General features: G+C 35.3%; 3 protein-coding genes and 1 long non-coding RNA gene across 4 annotated transcripts; 3 read left to right on the forward strand and 1 right to left on the reverse strand.

Annotated features, from left to right (window-relative positions):
* Nucleotides 1–1,940: 1,940 nt before the first annotated feature.
* LOC120113417 lies at nt 1,941–23,091 on the reverse strand. Its single transcript, XR_005515299.1, has 4 exons — nt 22,965–23,091; nt 3,383–3,388; nt 2,696–2,699; nt 1,941–1,951 (listed from the first exon to the last, which is right to left on the reverse strand). It is a non-coding gene; the product is annotated as an uncharacterized LOC120113417 (long non-coding RNA).
* On the forward strand, nt 8,942–14,492 carry LOC120113415 (serine/arginine repetitive matrix protein 1-like). The gene is made up of 2 exons (XM_039134592.1): nt 8,942–10,424; nt 14,483–14,492. Exon 1 carries the CDS (start codon nt 9,082–9,084, stop codon nt 10,375–10,377), a length of 1,296 nt encoding a protein of 431 aa, XP_038990523.1. The 5' UTR covers nt 8,942–9,081; the 3' UTR covers nt 10,378–10,424; nt 14,483–14,492.
* Nucleotides 15,065–17,567, forward strand: LOC120113416 (protein trichome birefringence-like 43). Its single transcript, XM_039134593.1, has 5 exons — nt 15,065–15,312; nt 15,982–16,153; nt 16,229–16,404; nt 16,490–16,648; nt 17,267–17,567. The coding sequence occupies exons 1-5, from the start codon at nt 15,065–15,067 to the stop codon at nt 17,565–17,567; spliced, it is 1,056 nt and encodes a 351-aa protein (XP_038990524.1).
* On the forward strand, nt 20,180–23,749 carry LOC120113414 (phosphatidylserine decarboxylase proenzyme 1, mitochondrial-like). Its single transcript, XM_039134591.1, has 12 exons — nt 20,180–20,396; nt 20,630–20,718; nt 20,892–20,945; nt 21,049–21,114; nt 21,276–21,336; nt 21,486–21,595; nt 21,685–21,944; nt 22,265–22,371; nt 22,466–22,533; nt 23,007–23,084; nt 23,221–23,343; nt 23,524–23,749. Exons 1-12 carry the CDS (start codon nt 20,240–20,242, stop codon nt 23,677–23,679), a joined length of 1,329 nt encoding a protein of 442 aa, XP_038990522.1. The 5' UTR covers nt 20,180–20,239; the 3' UTR covers nt 23,680–23,749.
* Nucleotides 23,750–24,182: the final 433 nt, after the last annotated feature.

A 24,182-nucleotide genomic window follows, 5' to 3' on the forward strand; every position in this document is an offset into this window, starting at 1 on the left:
CCTCAATACGCCATGCACCATTGTCATCGCGTAAAGTATCGAGCTCCTCACGCAAGGCATTGACCTCATCACGTAACTCCCCTTACTCATCCCGTGGAGGTGGAGGTGGAGAATAGGGAGATAAACGTCGTGGAATCTTTGCCGGTCGCCTATCATGAGGTGATGGTGGAGAAGAGGCTCGATGATGTGACAGAATAGGTGATGGCTCTCGTTGTGAAGGTGTATAGTCGGGTCGATCAGGTGATGGCTCTGGGTGAGGTGATGGCTCTCGAAGTCGAGGCTGCTCATCATCCGTGCCATCAAAAAAATGCTTACTAGCTTGTCACCAATCAGTGGCAAGCTCAGCTTCCGTGGGTGTCAGCCTCTGTAATGGAGTGTTGGACTCCTAACAATATAAAAGCTCAAACAAAGTTAAACATGTACTAGTAATAACTTGTTTATAAACATATGGTAGTATTTGTGTTAACTTACATTATTTATTGTCGTATACGGTAGTAAATCTTCCCATTGTTGCAAGGTCTGTTTCCTCTTCCAGGAAATAGGCCTAGGAATATCATTAGCAGTTTTTAATGCATAGGTCTGCATGGCGGGAAAGGCCTCAAATATCCAAATCTACAAACAATATAATAACAAACATTAGTAATTATTAAATAATAATTAATTATAATTTTGGAAACATTATATAAAAATTCTTACCTTAAAGGCCCAAATAAAGCCTGACAAAGTGTATTTGGAACCATCGCCACGCAAACTTTTTCGATCATCAAAGGCAGACGACAACTTATTCCATGTAGCTTTCCATAGATACGAACCCCACGGAAACAGGTTCCATGCATTTAGGTCCTCTACCAATTTAATTAGATCATTAGGAATAGGTTGTCTGGCCTCTCTGCCTAAAAAGCCGGCATGCAAAAGTATTAGAAGGCATACTCGGACAACATCGATGTCATCCATCCGAGTAAAACCATCTTTCTTATTCAATAATCTCCTCAAGTCTTCTACGTGTAAATTCGGTTTCTCCATTGACAGCTCAGGAAAAACCCGAGATAACCATGATAGGCGGGTAATATGTCTAGTGTACCGACCTACATCATCGTGTCCGAAGCGTAGACCGATGATTAAGCAAAACTCCTCCTGCCCAAAACACGTATACGCCGGTGAAAAATCAAACCATATCTCTTCATCACGACGTTGTATAGTCTCTGGTAAATCGCTAGTCATGGTTTGAAGAAACAGATGGGTCAACATAGCATCTCCACCCGGATGTTGTACTTTCAGCCATGGCCCGAAGCAAGTATCCTCAAATATTTTTCTTTGTGCAGGTGAAAGCTTCGACGCAATTATTTTGGCCAGGCTTAATTTATTTCTTAAGGTCAATTGAGCCGAATAAAAGTTCTACAAAAACAATAAACATACCAAGTTAGATATACCACAAACTACACTGTGAAGATATACTAAAAACAACAATAAACATAAAGAGTAGTAGTTTATTCTTCAAACTTAAATTTGCAACACTGTGAATTTAGTATTTGTCTTTGTTTTTTTGTTAAAGTAATGCAATTCATTCAAGTTTCAATTTGCAGAAGAATAATAGTTTTTGAAACTTAAAATCGCAACACGAAAATGACTATCGCAACGCGAATTTAACTATCGCAACGCGAAATGACAATCGCAACGCGAAACTAAAATCGCATTGCGATTATGTCGTTGCGATTTTCATTTCGCGTTGCGATTCTCGGTTTCAAATACTAAAATTGAAACTTTAAATTTGACACTTTTAAGAAAAAAACCTCATTTAACCGGTAAGGATTCTGTTGAATGATCGGGTAAAGAAAACGGAAAGAACACAAGAATTTTAACGAGGTTCAGCAATGTGATTACGTCCTCGGTGCCCTAGACGGCGCTAGAATTTTTATTCAATTCAATGTCTCATAGGTTTAGGTTACATCTCCTTTTTTAATTAATAACCTTATTACATATTTACAAAAATAACCTTGTACCGTACCGCGGGGCCGCAGCCCCCGCACCCCCAATCCACATAATCGTAACCCCCACTACGAGACTTTTTCGGTATATTTATGAGCCATGCCTAACAAATCTCCACCTTGGCGAATATTTTGCCCCTTAGGAAACATTCAATGTGGGTTACCTTATTTCTTTAACAACTCAAAACACTCAACAAGTCCAAGCAAACATGAACTTGTCTGTCGTAACTGGCTTGGTGAACATATCAGCGGCATTCTCATCAGTATGTACCTTCTGAAACAAAATCTCTCCAGATGCAACCAACTCTCTGATCTTGTGAAACCTTACATCAATATGCTTAGTTCTAGCATGATATATCTGATTCTTAGCCAAGTGAATAGTACTTTGATTGTCACAAATAAACTGAACTCCACCTTGCTGAACACCCAACTCCTTCACTAAACCAGTAAGCCATAAAGCTTCTTTTGCAGCTTCGACCTCTGCCATATATTCAACTTCAGTTGTAGATAATGCCACAACAGATTGAACAGTAGACTTCCAACAAATAGGCCCTCCACTAAGAGTAAAGACATGCCCTATCGTAGATCTTCTATTATCCAAGTCACCTGCATAGTTTAAATCCACATATCCTACAAACAAAGGATTATCCCGCTGACTACCAAAAATAATTTCATGTCCCACAGTACCCTTTAAGTACCTAAAGATCCACTTGTCTGCTTCCCAATGTTGCTTATCATGTTTAGACATGTACTTACAAACTTGACTAATAGCATGAGCTAAATCAGGACGAGTACATACCATTGCATACATCAAGCAGCCAACAACAAGAGAATACAAAACTTTTGCCATATCTTCAGCTTCCTTATCTGTCTTTGGTCACTGTTCTGATGAGAGCTTAAAGTGATTCGCCAATGGAGTGCTCACTGGTTTTGTGTTGTTCATCGCAAACCTTTCTAGCATTTTCTTAACATAACCCCGTTGAGATAGCCACAGTTTCCTTGAGTCTATGTCCCTGCCAATTTCCATTCCAAGAATTTTCTTTGCAGCACCTAAATCTTTCATATCAAATTCCTGACTCAATAAAGTTTTCAAACAGATAATATCATCCATGTTCTTCGCAGCAATTAATATATCATCAACATACAGTAAAAAAAACAAAAAAAACACCATCAAAGCTTTTAACGTAGACACAATAATCATACTCACAACGCTTGTAGCTAATCTTGATCATATAGGAGTCAACCCGTTTGTACCATTATCTCGGAGACTATTTCAACCCGTACAAAGATTTCTTCAATCTGCAAACTAAATGCTCATTTCCAGGTTGAGTGAAACCTTCAGGCTGTTGTATGTAGATCTGCTCCTCTAAATCACCATGCAAAAAAGCAGTTTTAACATCCATCTACTCTAAATGCAAATCCCAACTAGCTACCAATGCAAGTACTGCTCGGATTGAAGTGTGCCTGACCACAGGAGAAAATTTTTCATCATAATCAACTCCTTTCTGTTGTGAAAAACCCTTTGCTACCAAACGAGCCTTGAACTTCTCCCCATCTTTTTCTGTTACTACTGGTTTCTTCTTATACACCCATTTGCAACCAATTGATTTCTTACCCTTAGGAAGGTGAATTAACTCCCATGTGCGATTGTGATTCAAAGACTTCATCACCTCAACCATGGCAGCCATCCATTTGTAGTTTTTCTGACTAGTAACAGTATCATGAAAGTAACCGGATCATCACTGCTAACAGTAAGTGCAAAAGATACCAAGTCTTCAAAACCCAATCTGTTCGCAAGCTTTCTATTCGTCTGTCTCACCATGTCTATGGCGAGACTATAATCCTACAAATCATCCGTAGCGGAACCACCAGAAGTCGGTTGAGAAGTTTCTATTTTCTCAACTGGAAACTACTTGAAATCGACCACTGTCGTGTCTCTCTTCTGTTGTAACATGGGTTGTTTATAAAAAATAACATCTCTACTTATCAATATTTTCTTCGCAACTAGATCCCAGAACTTGAATCCTTTGACACCTTTATTGTAACCCAGAAAGATCCACTCCTTTGATTTTGCATCAAGTTTGGATCTCTCATCAGCAGGTACATACAAATAAGCAGGGCAACAAAAAATCTGTAAGTGATCAAAACTAACATTATGACCAGTTCATACCTCTTTTTCAACTTTCCCATCCAATGATGTCCTTGGCGATCTATTGATAAGATAACATGCCATGTTAACAGTCTCAGCCCAGAAGTGTTTGGGAAGGCCCGCATTCAACCACAAACATCTGGCTCTTTCATTCAATGACATGTTCATCCGTTTTGTAACACCATTCTGTTGTGATGTTTTGCGCACTGTAAAATGCCTCTTAATCCCATGCTCCTTACAGTAGTTTAAAAACTCTGAATATGTGTACTCTGTACCATTGTCAGACCACAAACACTTGATTTTTCATCTTATTTGGTTTTCTACATTAGCTTTCTACAGCTTGAACTTCTCAAAAACGTCAGACTTCTGTTTCAAAAAATACACCCAAACTTTCCGTGAAAAATCGTCAATAAAAGTAACATAATACCTAGATCCACCCAAAGACGATGTTGTGAATGGCCCCCCATACATCAGAATGGACATAATCAAGAATCCCTTCAGTTGTGTGCTTCCCTATCTTGAAACGAACTTTAGTTTGTTTACCAAGAACACAATACTTGCAAAAATTGAGCTTACAACTTTTAATACAATGCAACAGATTTCTTTTATGTAATTCAGCCATACCACGTTCACTAAGATGAGCAAGACACATATGCCACTATTTGGTAGTATCATCACAAGACTCAACACAATGAACTTCACCTACAACGGTACTCTCTAACAATCTGTAAATATTCCCTGCAATCATCTTTCCTTTCATCATAGTCAAAGCTCCTTTAACAATCCGAATGGTTTCCCTATCGTCACCAGCCTTATGGATAAAACCATTCAAGTACAAAGTGCCCAAAGAATTCAAATTCTTCTTCAAATCTGGGATATTTCGAACTCCACATAATGTCCGAACATAACCATCATACATCTTAATTCTGACATCACCAATACCAACAATATTGCAACATCGATCATCACCCAAATAAACAGAACCAGAATCAACCGACCTGTATGTTGAAAACCATTCCCTATTTGGCGTGATGTGATAAGAACATCCAGAATCAAGAATCCAAGCATCCGTCAATTGAGTTATTGAAATAGAGAGCATATCACTCTCACTGCAATTAGAATTGTCATCCTTAACCATATTCACAGACTTAGATGAGTCATCACGCTTCTCATCAATATGTTTTTTCAACTTTGGACAGTCTCGGTTCTATATCATGTCTCATTTCACTTGTAACAGTGAATTGTCTTCTTATCCCTAGATTTGGATCTGAAATTCCGCTTCCCAGACCCTGCCTTCTCTGGCTTCCGTTCACGGTCCCGATTACGCTTGACATATAAGTTATCATCTTGAGAGCTTTCCCTTACATTCTGCTTTCGCTGATTGTGAGCCAACAAGGCAATAGTAATCTCCTCAACTTTGATAGTCTCTTTCTCATATGTAAGAGTAGTCACCATATGTTCGTAATAGGGAGACAACGAATACAACAGAATCATCGCTTTGTCTTCATCCTTAATTTTCACATTAAGTTTAGCCATGTAACAACCTGAAAAAATGAGAAAAAAATAATATTTATATTGGTGTAATTTGGTGACTAAATTAAAAGTTTTCAAAACACTTAGACTATTTTAGAAGTTGAAGGAAATTCAGGGACCAAGTCCTGAATTCCTCTAAGAAGTGTCGGCAGATTTGGTTATAAACGTTTTTTTGATTGTAAATCAGAAAACACAAATGTTAATTTGCTTAAACTTCCCTCTCCCGTACCTCTACTTTCAAGCTCGATTCCGACGCCGTCCGACCTCCGATCGTCAAATTAAAACCACCAACGTGTTCCTCTTCGACCCGTGAACAAAACCCAGTAAACCAATTATGGTGAAACGCTGCCAAACGTCATAAACTTCGAGTCAAAGTTTCGACGTTGTTTTTAGCACCACCACCAAGAAAATCTTAAATTCATCTCTGATCGTTAATCCATTTTCGATACCTCCCGCACCATCTTGTTCCTTGTGTCATTCCGAGTCTGACGGTGTCCTCCTTGTCTCCGTAGGCGGCGATGCGTGAGGGAGGTGAAACGATCGAAGTTCCGACCGAGTTGAAATCGAGCTCTCCACCGCTCAAAAATTTGAACCAAGCTTGGTAAGTGACTCAAATTACTTAAAATAAATTTTGGATTTTTTTTCAGGAATTTTTGAACACCGGAGGAGGCTACACGCGTCGCCCTTGCACATGGGGGAGTTTCAGAATGGTGATTATGCATTGTTTGACCGGCTTGACCGGTCTGAACCGACTTGACTCAACCCGTTGACCAGACCCGACTTGACCCGGGTGCTATTTTTCGTAAATATTTTTAAAATGACGCTATTTTCGTAAATATTTTTAAAAAGGAGTTATTTTCGTAAATATTTTTAAAAGGGTGTTAGTTTCGTAATTAATTTCTGTTATGGTGTTATTTTTGTAAAAGTTGACTGTTTATTGTGAGCACCTTTGACTAGAACTTTGACCGACTTTGACCGGCTAGTAAAAGACCATTGACTTTATCCATATATACCTATTTTGATAGTTTTCGACGTCCCGAATCCGTTTTCGAAGTCTGTTTTGCCAAATTCGAACCCGAAGGTCTTCAAATCGTCAGTCAAACCCGTTGAATTTGACTTTGACCAAGAATTTGAATTTTTGAAAAGTCATATTTTATGTTTTTCGACGTCTTGATTTTGATTCCGCAATCCGTTTGGTCAAATTCATACTCGAAAGCCTCCAAATTAATAGTCAAACCTGGAAAATGCATATACACTTAAGAGTTTTAGCTTTGAATGATTAAGTAAGACTTGGAACTGATAAATGATTATTGTTTGAAGGTATAAGAGACTTTCCTGATCGCTCGACAGCTCAACCCAGCTTCTCTAGATTAGTTAAACCGCGTGTGCCAGTATTTACTCGTTCGAAAACTGTAGTAGAGCGTGGCGAGGCCAGTACTCAGTAGATCTACAATTTAATCCTATTATCGAGGTGTGTTCCCTATGTACTATTTGATGGTTTTAACTGATTTGATAAATATATATATATATATATATATATATACATATTTCACTAAAATTTTATGATTCAATGGATGATGGTTCATGAACTATGATGAAACTTTATATATGATATTTGAATATTTGGTTTCAATGGACGGTATTAATTTACCGGATAGGGATCATGGAAATCTTTACTTACTATTTGAAATATATTATGGGGATATTATCTAGGTAGGCTGGAGTATGGAGGTACAGCTCTGATCAAGCTGGTAAATCCTTACGGACTTAAGACAACATTTAGGTAGGCTTTCGGCCCCCAAGATGTTCCCTTAGGTTGGCCCCTTATACTAATGGGTATAAGGTTGCCCCATGGACACAGTTCTGATAACTGCATATAGTGTATGGGAGGATGGTATATTATATGACTTAATATTTTATACTTTAACAGGATTTTCATGATACTTGACAGGATTATAATTGATGGTTTTTCATATGATGTTTTTACTGAAATAATGGGACACGCTGAGCCTAGCTCACTTTTCAAAATGTTTTCCCCCTTTCAGATACTGTTGGTTGGAAACTCGGATCAAGCACTTGGAGGATCAACATATCTCTTAAAGTACATCTTATTGTAATATTTTATCTTTCAAGTTGACTTTATTTTGATAACATGGGTCTTATTTTAAAGTATTGGATTTTATATTGTTACTCTTTTGCTATTTATGTTTGGTTTATCGTAATTGGGATTTTTTTAAGACATGTTTTAAATTAATTTATTTCTTCTTAATGTTATATTTATGAATTGGGTTTTTATAGTAAAATCTATTATAATTTCATAAATGTCATTTATAATATGATTTTTCATTGATTAAACAACGTTTTTTAGAAAATGTCTTTAAGAATCATGAATGTGATCCATTAGACTTAGTCGAAACGCATAGGTCGGGTCTAGGGTGTTACAAGCTAAATCATAAACGATTTGATTGAAGACATTCACGTATTGCGCCAAATCATGATCATCCTACTTCTTCAGCCCATACAGCCGCTGCTTTAGATACAGTTTAGTCGTTAAGGATTTGGACATAAACTGACCTTCCAACTTCTTTCAAATTTCATCTGGAGACGACAGAATCATGACGTGATAAATGACCTCGTCCGCCAAACATAATTGTATGGTTCTTGTCGCTCGCTGCTGCAATTCTTCCCAATCTTCCTCCTCCATCGACGCTGGCTTTGTAGGTCGCAAAGCCTTCAGGATCCCTTGCTGCGCCAACAGATCATTCACTCTTGTTTGCCATAATCCGAAGTTACCATGACCATCGAATTTGGCTACTGACATCTGATACCAATTATTGAATAATCGGGTAAAGAAAACGAAAAGTACACAAGAATTTTAACGAGATTCAGCAATGTGCTTACGTCCTCGGTGCCTTATGCGGCGCTAGAATTTGTATTCAATTCAATGTCTCATATGTTTAGGTTACATCTCATTTTATAATAAATAAACTATGGTTCATATTTACAAAAATAATCATTTACCGTACCGCGGGGCCGCAGCCCCCGCAACCCCAACCCACATAATCGTAACCCCCACTACGAGACTTTCTCGGTATATTTGAGTCATACCTAACAGATTCAAATAATTTAAATTGAATATAAAATAATTTGATTTTTAAAATGAATTGGATAACAAAATTAAAGAAAAGGGATGACGAGGCTATACATGTCATTTGAAGAAAGAAGAGAGAAGGAATAAGAAATTTAAAAAAGAGGGCGATGAGCTTCAAATATGCATTCACTACTCCCATAAAATCTTTTCCTTATTCTCCACTTTTCCTTAATCACCAAGGCTCCTTTCATTTCCATTAAAAAAGCACAATCTAACCAGAGCCAAAACCCTCCTCTGATTTTCATTTTTCCCTATCTTCTTCGATGGCAGATACAAATACCTGCTCCAAACAGCGGCAACTAGTAAAGGAACAAAACCCAGCAAACCCGAGTAAGTCCTACACCAATTTCCTTTCCAAAAAAGTTCTTGTGGTCATAGTTTTCTTGGTCATAATCCCAGTTTTCCCCTCACAAGCACCCGAATTCATCAACCAATCACTGCTCAATCGTAGCTGGGAGCTTCTCCGCCTTCTATTCGTCGGCATAGCAGTCTCTTACGGTCTTTTTAGCCGACGGAACGATGGAACGGAGAAGGAAATCAACAATCCAAAGTTAGATAATTTACAGTCTTTGATGTCTAGATTCCTCCACGTTTCATCAGTTTTCGATGATGAAGCCGAAAACATATGTGGGTCTGATGACGGTAAGGTCCAGACATGGAGTAGCCAATACTATAGGATCGAACCTCCTGTTCTCGTGGCCAAAAAACAAGGTGAAGAAAAGCCTTTGCTTTTGCCTGTTAGGAGCTTGAAATCGCGTGTTTTGGAGGGGAATAATGTTGAGACAAGTGGGGAAAATATTGCCAAGTCTGGGTCTTTACGTAGGTCTAATTCTAGTCTGAGTTCCATAATGGAAAATGGGGAAACTCTGGTGGAGAAGATGAATGACAGTAACGTTGTTCTTCCTTCACCGATTCCATGGCGGTCGAGGTCCGTAAGAATGGAAGTGAAGGAAGATATTGAGTCGTTTAGGCCCCAAACGACTCGTTTGTCAAGTTCAAAATCTTTTTCTTCTTCTCCAAAGAAATTATCTCCTTCCTCTACTTCTTCGTTAACTGAAATACAAGCAAAAACTAGTGAGGATTTATTGAGGAAAAAGTCCATTTACAGGTCTCATCCTCCCCCTCCCCCACCCCCACCGCCACCGTTGGTTCGCAAATCGTCACCTTTGAAACGGGCTTCAAGTTTTACAGACGACAGGGTTTCTTTCCCACGGAAGTTTGCTAGCAAACCAAATGAAATGAATGGAAGCTTTAAGCCGAAACCAAAGCCTAGTTTCATGGAATTCCCACAAGGAGATCAGAAACAAGGGTTTGTTGAAACTAGTGATGAAGATGATGATTCAGAGAGTGAGGAATATGAAGAAGTTAGACCAAGCACCAACAACAAATATCCAAACAATGAGGAAGAACCTAGTCACAGCAATGGAGCAGATGGAGGATCTGATGTTGATAAGAAAGCAGATGAGTTTATTGCCAAAGTAAGAGAGCAAATCAGGCTTCAAAGGATTGATTCCATCAAGAGATCAAGTGGCCAAATCAAGAGAAACTCTACAAGGTAAAGTTGAAGACATCAGTTAAAGCCCTATAGAGTTGAATTTGTATTCGTGTTTACTCTCTTTTCGATCTGCTCATTATATACAGACATAATCTTACTGTTTATGTATAAATTAACCATCGACTGCATTGGAGAAGTGCGTGTGTTCTTCAACTTGTCGTAAACGAAAAGAAAAATAGTCTTCTTTTTTCTCAATGCATTTGACCCAATTATGAGTAAAGGACATATGTTGAATTTGAAAAGATAGGTTACTTCATCTAACCAGCCATTCATATGAAATTTTGGAGCAGCAATTCTATTGGACAAATTCATCATAATGGAAAAGAATACGTCAATCGGCATTAAATACCAACCTTTAGTTTTGTTCTTCTTTCCTGGCCATTGTAATTACCACAACTTGTCTTCAAGTCTAAGCAAAGCATATATTCTTTCAAAGTTGAAGCAAAGAATGTGAAGCTACATTTCTACAGTTTACATGACAGCATCTTCTACAATCTTGTTTAATTCTATAATTTAGCTTGTAATTATAATAAGATATGTGCTCGATACTAGTATACTATTTCGAGTTTCATGTACTCATAACAGGGTTGAGAAGTAGACAAGACAATTGGGTGAATCATGCTGGTTTTGTATAGGATGCGCTTGGTTCAGAAGAATTTGAGTTTTTTTTTTGGATTATTTTATGTTTAGATTATTCGGGTTTTTGAGTTGAGTTGTTACAAGTTTGAATTATTTTGAGTTCAAGTTGTTTTGGTTTAAATTGATTTGTTTCGAATTATTATAAATTTTAACTGTGAATTCACTGAGTGGGCGTAATGATAAAAGAAAATATATTTCATCTAAATTTGAACAATTACATTAGAAAATGTGATATAACTTTTTGAATTTTGCTCCTAAATGATGGATACGGTTTATGGGAACTCTAGTTGGTCCACTTATTTATAATGTGGGTGTTAGGTCTTTAAGCTTTGAAACAGCCGGTCCAATTGAGCCGAATGCATTACAAGTGAACTAGATTCAATAACTTATTGAGTTTTCCTTGTTGACGGATCCTTTTTAAACTCTAAATAACTAAAATCTCTCTTTCTAGCTTTGGACCGTGGCCTACTCCTTGTGGTACATTCAGGGTTCAAAATGAAAATTTGACTTCAACAGTTTTGGTTTCTGCAGCTCAAGTACACAAAGTTGGGATATATTCCTAAGCAAAAGTTTTTTAAAAAATAAGTTTGGGTTTATTATATGTAGTATTGGTTTAGGATTTTCTTAACTTATTAATAACATATACATCCTACGAACACAACTGCTCGAACTCGAATCATCTAAAAAGAATGACATTTTTATCCGTCACTCAATTGAGTGATACAATTGAGAGTATCTTTACTCTCAAAACCTTCTTGTTCTGTTTTCATACACTAATTTAGTTGTTTAACTCGAACTTCAATTAAGGTCACTCAATTTATTTAGTTAAGTCTAGTCTAATAGCACGAACCAACTTACTCAGTGGTTAAAGGAATCGTTGTTGTTCCTAGAGGCCATGGGTTTGAGCACCAACGATTGCAAATGTGATTGGATGTTCATTGTCAAATGATGAAATTTCCATCGTATTTGCACAAAATTATGCAATTTGGCTTGTGAATATTGTTATCTTGTGCATCAGTGAGGTCAAGTGTGATTTCTTCTTCTGGTATGATTTCCTGCTTTGTTGGAGTTAACAGCGGTTCTTTTTGTTCATCTTTTTGAGCAGCACCTTAGACTTCTATTTCTCAGCAGCATCTTGGTTTGGAACTTGGAAAACAAGATTGGTGATTGATAATCTGCTTTGATGATTCATTTTCTGCGTTTAGAGTTGTATTAAGTAAGAATTTTTAGAGTTGGTTTGGATTTAAGCTGTTAGTTCTGTCTACAATTAGTAGATGGTGATGTTAATAGATTGTTCTTCATTTACTTTGCTGGTGAGGAGATTAGAAATTTTGCTGTCCATTGACTTGTTTGTTCAAGTATTCTGGAACCTGGGATGTTCAGCTACTGGTTTGATTCACCCTGCTATTGTTCGTCATCATTTGGATATATGTGTATCGCTGTCGTGCGTTATATGCCTGCTGAATTTCTAGTATGAGCTGGTTATTGTAAAAGTTCAATTTGTACAACAAGATGATTATTGTGTTTTCTTCGTCGACTGTTTGTTTTTCTCACAAAGTGAACTGGAACTTGACGCTTAACAACCAAGTGTCCATGATAGAAAATTTATTGAGAGTGTCTTTTTGCCCAAGAGAGGCTTCAGATTATACCCGGGAGCTCGAAGCTTAACCGCCTTGCTTCCACCAAAAAGAAAGTCCTAATAACTGAGAAGAAGAACATATCTGATGAAGGAAGAGAAATTTTGAAGGATTTCTGAATGAACAATGTGTTGAAGAAGAAAGATTAAGTCTGCATTCTGCAAACCAGCTTACTGCAGTATTCAATTAAGTGAAGAGAATGTCAGTTTAGATGCAGTGTTTTCAATAAGTGCTATGTGAAAGAAGAAGTAGAAGCAAGAAAATGATAAGCGAATAAATGTTGCTGTGTAGATGATGAAGAAGAAAGAAGTGAATTATTTTTCCAGATTTTTTTCTCAAGAAAGTTCAGATGGAAAAAGTAGGGTGGATGTTAGAATGTAGTTAGAAGTAACCATAATTAGTTGGAAATTTGTTAGTATCTGATGGTAGTTGGACTGAGATGAGGGTTTTTACCCAAGCATTGTAACCATTTTCACTAATAATAAATTCATCTTCTATTTTCATTCCCTGCTTTGCAAGTTAAATCCTAAACACAGCCGCCGCATCTCATCACTTCTTCACACATACCGACCACCGGCCGTTCTTCATTTTTTGCCATTGATGAATATTTTTACAAGAATAAAAGATCAAACTTATATTTTAAGACATGAACCAAGCGACTTTAGTGATTAAGGGATTGCTATTATCTTTTAAGGTCCCGAGCTTGAGCATCACGTATGTGAACAAGAATTCTATGTCCCCACCAACAATATAATATCATGGTGAGTTGCTGTTAGTTTGAATAAAATTCATTAATACACGTGGCATTATATTATTGGTGGAGCATATAAAGGGGTAAAGAATTCATGTTCCATGTATGTAGAGACATATGAATGTTGATTATTAAATGGTCAAGTCTTTAATAAAATACTACATTATAATACCATACTAATAAATAAAAAAAACTTGTGTTTTAAGCGGATACACAATAGTTCCTTAAACCACAAGTGAAGCACGAATCATGTGAAATGAAGGAAGATTTTTAAAATCCCAAATTAACATTCTCATTAGATATATAAATTCAAATGCAATGTATTCTTTAAAAACAAGTCAAACAAACTTATATCAATGAATTATGTATAAAAAGTAATTATATTTAAGTAATACGAATCATTTAATAAACGTTCCTTGACATTCAAATGGAATATCCGGGGAGAGATCGATGTAGTGAATAATGATCTCTTCCACTTTAAACAAATAGTTTACTTTATTAACCAAGAATTTCAGTTTCACTAATGTTATATAATATACTTAGAATTTTCAACAACAGTTTAAAAAAATTAAACCAATCCTCTACTAAAATTTGGTTATAATCATAGAACAAATTTTAATTAGAAACGTATAAGTATTACACTCTTTACAACCAAATAAGAAAAACAAACATTAACACATTTATGATCAATTTATACATTCCAAATTATAATTGTAAAATAAGAGAAACTAATAATTTTATGTTATAGGTATTATCTTTATTAATTTTTTAAATTTATATTTATTTGGATCATTTTAAGTTACTTTTCAGGTTATTTCTTGTTCATGTCATATTATTTTTAATTTAAATTAGATGAATTTAAATTATTGACTTCTACAATCAAATCGAATTGGAAAAATTAAAACTATATAACTTTTGCTCGAAAGTAAAAAAGCCTCAATTGTAAAATATATATTGAAAAAGAAACATTTTTATTAATAAATACGATAGAGATATTGAAACTACTTAAAAAGTATAATATAAATCTACCTTGAATGTTATTTTCAATTTTTAATTCCATTTGAAATTTTAAGATGATTAAGTAAATATATAATTTTTTTAATTAATTATTTATGTCTAGTATATCGATTGACTAATCTAGATCTAGTTTTGCATAGACTCATTATGGAGGTCATCATCCCAATCTAATTTACTCCTTTTACAATCGTCAAGATATAAACCTTGATCTTTTTTAAATAATCTAATATATCATTCTATTAAATCAATTGATTGTTAGTATTAAATATACGATCACATAGTATATGCTTTTTGTCATGTAGAGAGCTTTATTCCCCATCAAACCTGACTCTTTCGTATAGAGAAAATAATTCACTTGCATTAAATTTCCATGAAGCATGGGGTTGATGACTGACGCTAATTGATTCAACGATCTCAACTTGAAATAATTTAATTGTATATTCGGTGTAAAAGCATGTGCTTGAAGTTTGATTTCTACTTTTTTTTCTTGCTTCATTTTAGCTCAGCTGAAACCATGGAAGGGATAAGACCCAATATTCTTTTATATTTTTTTACGTCAACTCCAATTATTTTGTTTTCCTACGTGTTTAACCCCTCTATAAAAACATCAACGATAAAGCAATTCCAATTCACACAGCTTTGTTTATATGGGTCCATTAGCATTATTTGCAGCATCAATCTTCTTGTTTGTTATTGAATTGTGTCAGCATGTTGATGGAACTGGAAGCAAATGTGATATTTACAAAGGAAAATGGGTGTATGATGCTTCTTATCCTCTTTACAATTCAAGTAATTGCCCTTTCATACACCAAGAATTCAGTTGCCAAAACAATGGTCGACCTGACCATCTCTACCAAAACTTCAGATGGCAACCCACCTCATGCAACTCGCCAAGGTCTTCATTCTCTTCCTTTCTTTCTATTACTTGTCATACATACTTAGGTTTTGCAGCAGCTGAAAATGAGAGAAATAAATTATAAAGATTAATTCCATGTTTAAAATTGTTGTATGAGTGGAAATAGATGACTAATATTAATTCCTTGTTTTTCCCCCTAATGAATATCTTCACATTTTCTATCGTTAATCTCAGTCGTCTATTTTCACTCATCCAAACGATCTTAAATTTATATAAAACTAAAAAGTTTAACACTGTGTAATTGGATCTTATCTCTATATATACACACAATGTTGGAGGGAGGAGGAAAAGAGAGAGAAATCCTATGAGAGAAAGAGAATATAGAAAATAATCTTATGAAAACATACAATTGCTTCATCACTTAGAATCCTTTATAAATAATTACACCTAATCATATGAATAAATACACCTATTCATATTTGAACCCATCAAGTTGCCTCAAAAGGTGAATGTAAATGTTGTTTTCCCTAGAGGTCTTCAGTTCAAGCAAATCTGTAAAGTGTGTGCGCATTGTCAATTGTTAAGAAATATTATAAACAAATACTACCTTATAATTACTCCAGACTATTTAAAAAAATACACATATTCATATAAATAATTATACAATATCCTACATGTACATCATTAAATTGATTGTTGACTGAACAGGTTCAATGGGAAAGACTTTTTACGAAAATTTAGAGGGAAGAGGATCATGTTTGTAGGTGACTCATTGAGCTTAAATCAATGGCAGTCACTCACATGTATCCTTCATAGAGCTGTACCTGGAGAGGCATACATCTCGCAAAGAGTTGAAGCCATCTCCACGTTCAGTTTCCCGGTAATCTTTTTGTTTTGCTTAACTAAAAGGATTCAGTGATTTCCATAGTTTGCTGATATGACACAATCCTTGCAGGCATACGGAGTTTCGATTATGTTCATACGCAATGCATTTCTGGTTGATATTATTAACGACAAAGACGGCCGAGTTCTAAAACTGGACTCAATCGAGGGCGGACGAAATTGGAAAGGATACGACGTGTTGATCTTTAACACTTGGTATTGGTGGCTTCTTACGGGAACAAAACAACCGTACGTATTGTTCAAACAATGAGAGTTAATCACACAATGACATCTTAGTACAGATGATAACATTTTTGGCCTTGATGTTCTGCAGATGGGATTATATCCAATACAATAACATAACTCGCAAAGACATGAATCGTATGGTAGCCTATAGGAAAGCATTGGGGACATGGGCCGGATGGGTGAAACACAATGTACATCCTGCTAAAACAAAGGTGTTCTTTCAAGGAGTCTCCCCCAATCATACAGAGTGAGTAATTTATATCTTAATTCTGAATCAAACTTGTTTAGGATAAGACACTAGGGGTGTTTATTATCTAGTCAATCATAAGTTGAGCGAATCGTATTCGTTAAAAAATTTGTTGTTCGGCTCGTTACTCAACTTATGCTCGTTAAAAAATCTTGTTGCTCGACTTGACTCGTTGCTCGTTAAACTTCTTTTAACTATACGTAAAATCTAGCAAATTAATAATTAGTAATTAATAATTTAATATTTTTGTTGTTTATTAGAAAACTAATAAACTAGTAATAATTATTAATTGGTAATTTATCATTTTTTATCTACTATTAAATTAGTAATTATTGATTAAACTATTTTTGTAATGGAATAATTTTTTTAGATAACTACTAAAAATTTATAATAAAAAAAATCTTAATAAATTGCTCGCAAATTTATCGGGTCAAGTTGGACCTTGCTCGACTCAAATCAATTTGTTAAGATCTTGAGTCGAACTCGAGTTCAAGTTGAATTAATCCAAATCGAACCTTGACCGAGTCAAGTTCGAACAACTCACGAGCTGCTTAACTCATTAAGCACCATTATAAGACACATGGGGATTGACTTGGTATCTTGATCTTGTCGAGCTAGTTCGAGGGAATGGGGGGATCCAACGACAAAGACTTGCCGGGGGGAAACATGGCCTACGTTAAGCACGGCGTATCCGAGTGGTCCACCGGCAGCACAAGATGTTTTAAAGAGAGCGTTGCGAAGTGTGGCAAAGGCAGTTCATTTGCTTGACATAACAGGGTTGTCGCAACTGAGGAAGGACGGACACCCTTCAGCCTTTGGCTACGGCGGCCACCGCGGTAACGATTGTACACATTGGTGTCTCCCTGGAGTTCCTGATATATGGAACCAACTGCTCTTTGCATCTCTCATGCAAAACTGAAAACGACTGCTTTTACTAATGTAATACACAACATACGTAAATATGGTTAATTATGCCTACATTGTTTATTTAGTAAATTTGCCGTTTAAATAATATGTATACTATTTATTTACTCATTTTGGTGTCACAATATGAAACGCCATAAAAGAAATATGAGTAAACTGCGCATTTAACTACTCAACTTTTATTGTGTTTCTATTTTGGTCATCAAACTTTAAAAAAAAAATTATCACTCAAATTTTGAATTTCCTTTTTTGGTATCCCGACCCCCAGTTGTGTGACAACAATATCAACACGTTGTGTTTTTGGCAGTTTTATTTATGAATTTCCTTTTAAAATTCAATTTTAAATAATAAATATGTCATTATATTCCTTTGAAAATAAAGACACCGAAAATATAACTCTATATCTCAATATATTCGTATGATAACGATTCAATTTATATACATTTGTATAAATTATTAAATTACTTTAAATTCTCATCTTTATTTTTTTTTCAGTATATAGTCTATTGTATAAAATACTTGAAGTGTAAATTTTTATCTTGAACTGTAAATTGTATAATTAAATTAAGTTTTTAAGAGAAAATTAAAGACGAATGGCTTGTTTTATTTCTTCTCCCTTAACTATATATTGTAAAAGAAAACTATATATAATGAACCATCCAAGTTCCAACAGGACATTTAACCAACTCAAAAGTAACATGATGTTCCCAAGCCTAATTCCATTCTTAGAACTTTACAATGAAGATTCCTTTCTTCCTTATTCATGTCAGCAAACTTCACAAAGGTGTCATGCTCGGAAGATGCTCATTTGCAGTTCTTTCTTCTCATCCTAGATGAATCGCCTAGAGTACGACTGTACAAGTCCTTTCAGGTTTTTGACCATGGCAGTGCAAGCCTTAGAGATTTTTTTCAAGCAAAAAGAAAACCTTGAGGCAGTATGAAACCAGTCTTCTTCACACCTAAAAAATTCATTTTATTATATATTTACACAAAGATGAAAATTTACCCAAAAGTATTGTTATATCTGTGAAAACATCCTTCGAGAATACTATCTTCGCCCATATTCATCCAAAGTCTCATATTTTCCGGATGATTATAAATCCATAATTAGACCTTTGACTATCACATATAATTTATGAGAGTTAAATCTGCTCCAACAGTTTTAATCAGCCTACAAATAATCATTGTCATTATAGGTCTTACACCAGTCGTCCTATAGTCTAGGTATTTTATAACCCGAGGAAACGCTGAAAGAGGGGATCCACTAGACTTTATTCTCCTTCTTCACACTCATTTTTTTTCCTTATGCTTTCGTATCTCTCACAAAGAACATTGGCCAACGATCGTTACCTCATCGGCCACGACTCTACGTCCAAACCAAAAAGAATGAACTGCTAACAACCGACGATACAAATTTGTTTCCATCGATAATTGATGGGATGAGTGTGGACAACTTATGATCTAAACGAAATTAGTCTAGAATGGACCCAGAAACCAAAACAATCAAGCCAATATCTCTACTTCTTCTCAAAACCCTCTCAACTCATCTAATTTACCTTATCAACAACAACAAAACACTTATTTTTCGTCGTATTTGGATCCCGCAAGACTTACTATGATGCATATGATCAGTCTAGCCAACATGTAGGCCAATATTATTCTCAACTGTTGCATCAAATCTATATTCTTATGGTTCGAAAAATCAACAAATTCAGAGTCTCTAAAACAAGTTGCGAAGCTTGCTTGCTTGCACAATTTCAAGCTTCTTAGACAATAGCGAGAAAGACCTTCTCGAGGAATCATAGATTGATCCCTAATAATAAACAGTTGGTGAAAGGTATGGGTTAGAACCTCTTATAATATTATACAGTTCTAACTTATGATGACAGGAGGAACCTCTATCATATAAAATAGTTCATCTAGTGATAAATTCATAAATATTTTTTTATAGTAGACACATATATACTAAAAACATATTTTTTTAAATAAGATAAACACAAATAAAATTTTAAAATATATTGTCTTCATCCACATGGACGAAGGATATTTCATGACGAACGTTGACCTCTTTAAACCTTCATAATAAAGATTAATCATTATCACTAGCTATAGATACCCTAGTTTCAAAAAAAAAATATAATTTCTTTTGTTACGATTTCAAAGTATTCTTTATTTCTTAATTGAGTTTTTTTATTGATATATATAAAATGAATATAAGATAATATTTGTTCAAAGACTCTCAATCATTTGATATTAAAAGCTCATACCCTTGCATTTGAACCTAGAACCTTCAAAAATAATAATAATTTATTAATTACTAAAGTCGCTTGATTCATGCTTTTTTTTAATTTTTGAATTATTATAAATTTATTATATTTAATATTTCTTAGATGATAGAATTATTTAATCAAGCTGATTGAACTAAAAATCTAATAATTAATTGATGGTTTGAGCTCGTCTAGCAAAATTAAGCAAACGAAATTATTTCACTGATGCGTTGGCTCAATCCCATAGGAAATTGCCAAAACGGCGTCAAACAAACACCGTTTTAGAGCTCTTCATAGCTACTTAATATAATCCCTGAAACTCACACCAGAGTAACCCTATCGGTAACGACAGAAAAGCAAGCATCTCTGGCACCGGAACCGTAGAACGCCAACTAACACTATGAATTTTCGGTTTCCCCGAAATATCCCCGTATTCCCTCCTTTTTTACTCGCCAATGTTCACAACCGCCGTCGACTCTTCTCTTGGTACGTCAAGCAGTTCCGTACGACGTCGCAAGCCCGCGGCTCTCTCGGTGGCGGCAATACCAATTCTCAAGGTTAAATCACTCTGTTATTTAAAAAAAACAGAATTTTAATTTCTTGTTTGGATTCCGAGAAAATTTGTGAGGAAATAAAGAATAAAAATTGTTATTCTTGATAATAAACAAATATGTTTTGTAATTAATGCTAAAGTAGATGATAATACGGCGAATTCAGTATGGTCCACAAATTTGTCCTGTTTTTTTCTTCTTGGAGAAGCATATGAAGCTTGCTGCTCTGATTTCTATAGGTAAAGCTTTTGTGATGTCGGGTGCCACAGTAGCCACTATACTCATGCTTGGCGCTCTTCATGCTCGACGGCTTTACGATGACAAGAAGGTATAAATTGGTTTATTATTATATAATGGCTACTTCTATTTGTTTCATCTGATTCATTATCTAATCTGTTTGTCAAACCAATACTTTTTTCTTCTTGTGCATTGCTTGTTCTTAAAACTTATATGTCAGCACTAGTTTCTGGATATTTATTGATATATGTTTTTTGGTAACAGCTCGAAGAAGCACGAGAGAAAGGGATTGAATTTGAGTTCCGAGAGGATGTAAAGGTTGTTCTTTTTAATTAATTTTTCGAATTTGAATTTCACGGGTTTGCTCTTTCTGTTGTTTATATATCTATGCTATGATTTGATATACCTTTCGATTTTTTAGGCTACATTTCTAAGGATGCTACCTTTGCGATCTATTTCTAGAGTTTGGGGCTCTTTAATGAATGTGGTGAGTAATTTTCTTAGTTTAGAAGATAAGATCATTGGCTCTTTGAAGAAGTCTTTTTCCTATCTTAATGGGATTTGGAAGCTTCCCATGCTTCTCTTCTTGCTTTTTATTTTGTTGTGCCGTTTTTATATCCTTTTACATGATTTAAGATCACTTTTTAGGACATTCCAGTTTGGCTGCGTCCACATGTTTATAGGGCATGGGCTCGTGCTTTCCACTCAAGTATGTTTACCTCAGATATCTTTTCCCTTCTCATTCTCTGTTGTTCTCTAGTTGTACTTTAGATCAATTTAATCAATTGATGAGATAAATGTACAGTTAACTCAAAATGAAGAACAAATTATGACACGGTATTGTGGTTTGCATTCTAGACCTAGAGGAAGCAGCTCTCCCTCTTGAAGAATATGCATCTTTAAGGGATTTCTTTATTCGCACATTAAAAGAAGGTTGCAGGCCTATTGATCCTAATCCCTATAGTCTGGTAACTGGTAACGAGCTACTTGGACGTGTTAATTTTTTTCTTTTATTTCACTCTGAAGTGTGGCTAACAGTATGTTCTGTTGTATAAAGGTTAGTCCTGTGGATGGCACTGTTCTCAGATTTGGGAAGTTGAACGGTGCAGGGGCCATGATTGAGCAAGTCAAAGGATTTTCTTATTCTGTGTCATCTCTTCTAGGTGCTAGCATTTTGCTCTCGCTGGTTGCGGAGAAAAATACCGAAGATGAGAGTAGTAATACTGAGCAGGAAAGCACTCGGATAGAAAAGAGTAAGAAGTCATGGTGGCGGGTTTCATTGGCTTCTCCTAAAGTCCGGGAAACAGTTTCTGAATGGTAATCTTGTACTTATATCTGCCTGTTTGGTTTGTGTGATAGTTGGCTAATTATTTGTTTATACCAATGATGTGGTTTTGTTTAGTCCATTTTTCATTTAAATAATTAAGCATAAGTTGTTGATGGAATAATCGTAGTCAGTTGTGTCTTCGGTTTTTTCCTTAGATCTGCCTTCGAATTTGTTAAGCAGTTGTGTTTATTATTCATGTGTCTCTAGATTGTTGGACTGTCCAAGATATTTGTTTCTTTGAAATTCTTTACATGATAGAACTGCTGTAAATGAGTTCAAGTATGTTCATACATAAAATCTCTTTTTGCAGCCCACTGAAAGGCCTCTATTACTGTGTAATATACTTGAAGCCTGGAGATTATCATCGCATACATTCACCGGCTGATTGGAATGTTCTTGTTCGACGGCATTTTTCAGGTAACTTGATTGCATAGTTGCTTAATATACTAAAGGCTCTCTTTGTACAGTGGTAATATCAATGATATTATTTGTTCCGCTGCAATTTTCACAGGCCACTTGTTTCCTGTGAATGAACGTGCTACAAGGACAATCAGGAATCTTTATGTCGAGAATGAAAGGGTAAATCTGATGTGCTACCTCTTAAAATCCCCTCCCATAAATTCACAAATTTTCTTCTAGACTTCTATGGTCTTGATGTCTGCAATTGGTTGAACTAAAAGATAGTCTAACTTGGGAAAGGATAAAGAAGCTGATGATAAAGATTATAAGCTGAAAGTTGAAGATAAAATGGTTTATTTAGAACATTGTTGCAACTTGAGAATAGTTTAAGTCAGGCACATCCTACCATAAAAACCTAAAGTGTTTCGACTTTGGAGTTATATAGGGTTGATCGTAATGCAAGATGGTAGGTAAATGTTTATGCTCAACATTCTAACTGTGGCCTTTGAATTACCTAGAAAGCATTGTTTTGGGCTTCAATTCCCTGGAGAATAAAAATATTTGCAGATTTTAGAGCTTACATTAAAGTGCAGTGCTAATGTTTTGGTTACTTGGATACATGTTGAGTAAATTTCACTAAATTGTGTCATCAGGTTGTCCTTGAAGGTGAATGGCAACAAGGTTTTATTGCAATTGCAGCAATTGGTGCAACAAATATTGGGTCAATTGAGGTGAGGTGCCAATGCCCCTTTCACCCTGAACGTTAAAAATCTTGGATATCATATTTGGACAAACATTTGCATGCATAGACAAGTAAATGTTCTTCAATTGGAATCTGTGTTTTGATTCCATAATTTGTACTTGCAGCTTTTCATAGAACCAGAACTTCGGACAAACAGGCCAAGAAAAAAGTTATTATCATCAGAACCTCCAGAAGAACGATTATATGAACCGGAAGGAGTTGGTGTAGTGCTAAAGAAAGGAGATGAGGTTAGATGTACAGAAAATTTTGTTCGAATTGTATTTTGATCTTCGGATGCTTATTCCGTAAAATTTGATTCGTTTTGGGAAGTAGCTAAATGATTATGAATTAAATTTGAATACCCTGTTGAGTATCCACATACCTTTAATTAAGATATGATTTGCATGCTCCATTGCACCTCCTTTCAGGTTGCTGCTTTCAATATGGGATCGACGGTTGTGGTTGTCTTCCAGGCCCCAACATCAAAGAACAGCGATGCTACAGAGTTTCGGTTTTCTATTAGGCCTGGAGACAAAATTCGTGTTGGAGAAGCTCTGGGAGTATGGCATAATGAGAGTCACTAGTCCATTAGTTGCTAACCTAGGGGATGCACCTGGTTCCAAATAATGTAAAACAAAAGGCTATTGTTTTTTATTTGTGGTAGTTAGGGGTGTAAATGAATTAAGTTTTAGCGAATAAAATTGTGTTTGTGTTTGGTTGTTTATTTTATGAAAGTGTTCATGTTCGGTTCGCGTTCGTTTAAATTTTTAATATCGCTATTTATTTATTTTTAAAGGTATTTGTGTTCGTTTATTAAGTGTTTACGAATATGGTCGATTGTTCGTTTAACATTTGTGAACATGTTCATTTAATTTAATGTGTTTAATTTACATTTAATGTCAGACAATCAACACTCATTTTATCCTTTAATTTGCAAGCTAAACGAAAATGGTGGAATTACGCCCTTAGTCCTTAATTTTCTTAAATATCACAATTTAAACTCTTAAATTTATCTTATGTTCAATTTAGTCTATATTTTCGCCGATATTTAAAAAATAAAAAAATAAAAGAAATGAGGGAACGAACT

The sequence above is a fragment of the Hibiscus syriacus genome, unplaced genomic scaffold (assembly GCF_006381635.1).
Source record: "Hibiscus syriacus cultivar Baekdansim isolate YM2019G1 unplaced genomic scaffold, ASM638163v2 tig00110206_pilon, whole genome shotgun sequence".
Classification (NCBI taxonomy): Eukaryota; Viridiplantae; Streptophyta; class Magnoliopsida; order Malvales; family Malvaceae; genus Hibiscus; species Hibiscus syriacus.

Bases quoted from the DNA above. Each gene is read 5' to 3' on its own strand.
- LOC120113415 (XM_039134592.1), top strand. From the start codon at position 9,082: ATGGCAGATACAAATACCTGCTCCAAACAGCGGCAACTAGTAAAGGAA.
- LOC120113414 (XM_039134591.1), top strand. From the start codon at position 20,240: ATGAATTTTCGGTTTCCCCGAAATATCCCCGTATTCCCTCCTTTTTTA. The intron at 21,337-21,485 runs GTATGTTTACCT...TTTGCATTCTAG, and splicing joins GGCTCGTGCTTTCCACTCAA to ACCTAGAGGAAGCAGCTCTC. The intron at 22,534-23,006 runs GTAAATCTGATG...TTGTGTCATCAG, and splicing joins TTTATGTCGAGAATGAAAGG to GTTGTCCTTGAAGGTGAATG.
- LOC120113416 (XM_039134593.1), top strand. From the start codon at position 15,065: ATGGGTCCATTAGCATTATTTGCAGCATCAATCTTCTTGTTTGTTATT. The intron at 15,313-15,981 runs GTCTTCATTCTC...TTGACTGAACAG, and splicing joins ACCTCATGCAACTCGCCAAG to GTTCAATGGGAAAGACTTTT. The intron at 16,154-16,228 runs GTAATCTTTTTG...CAATCCTTGCAG, and splicing joins TCTCCACGTTCAGTTTCCCG to GCATACGGAGTTTCGATTAT.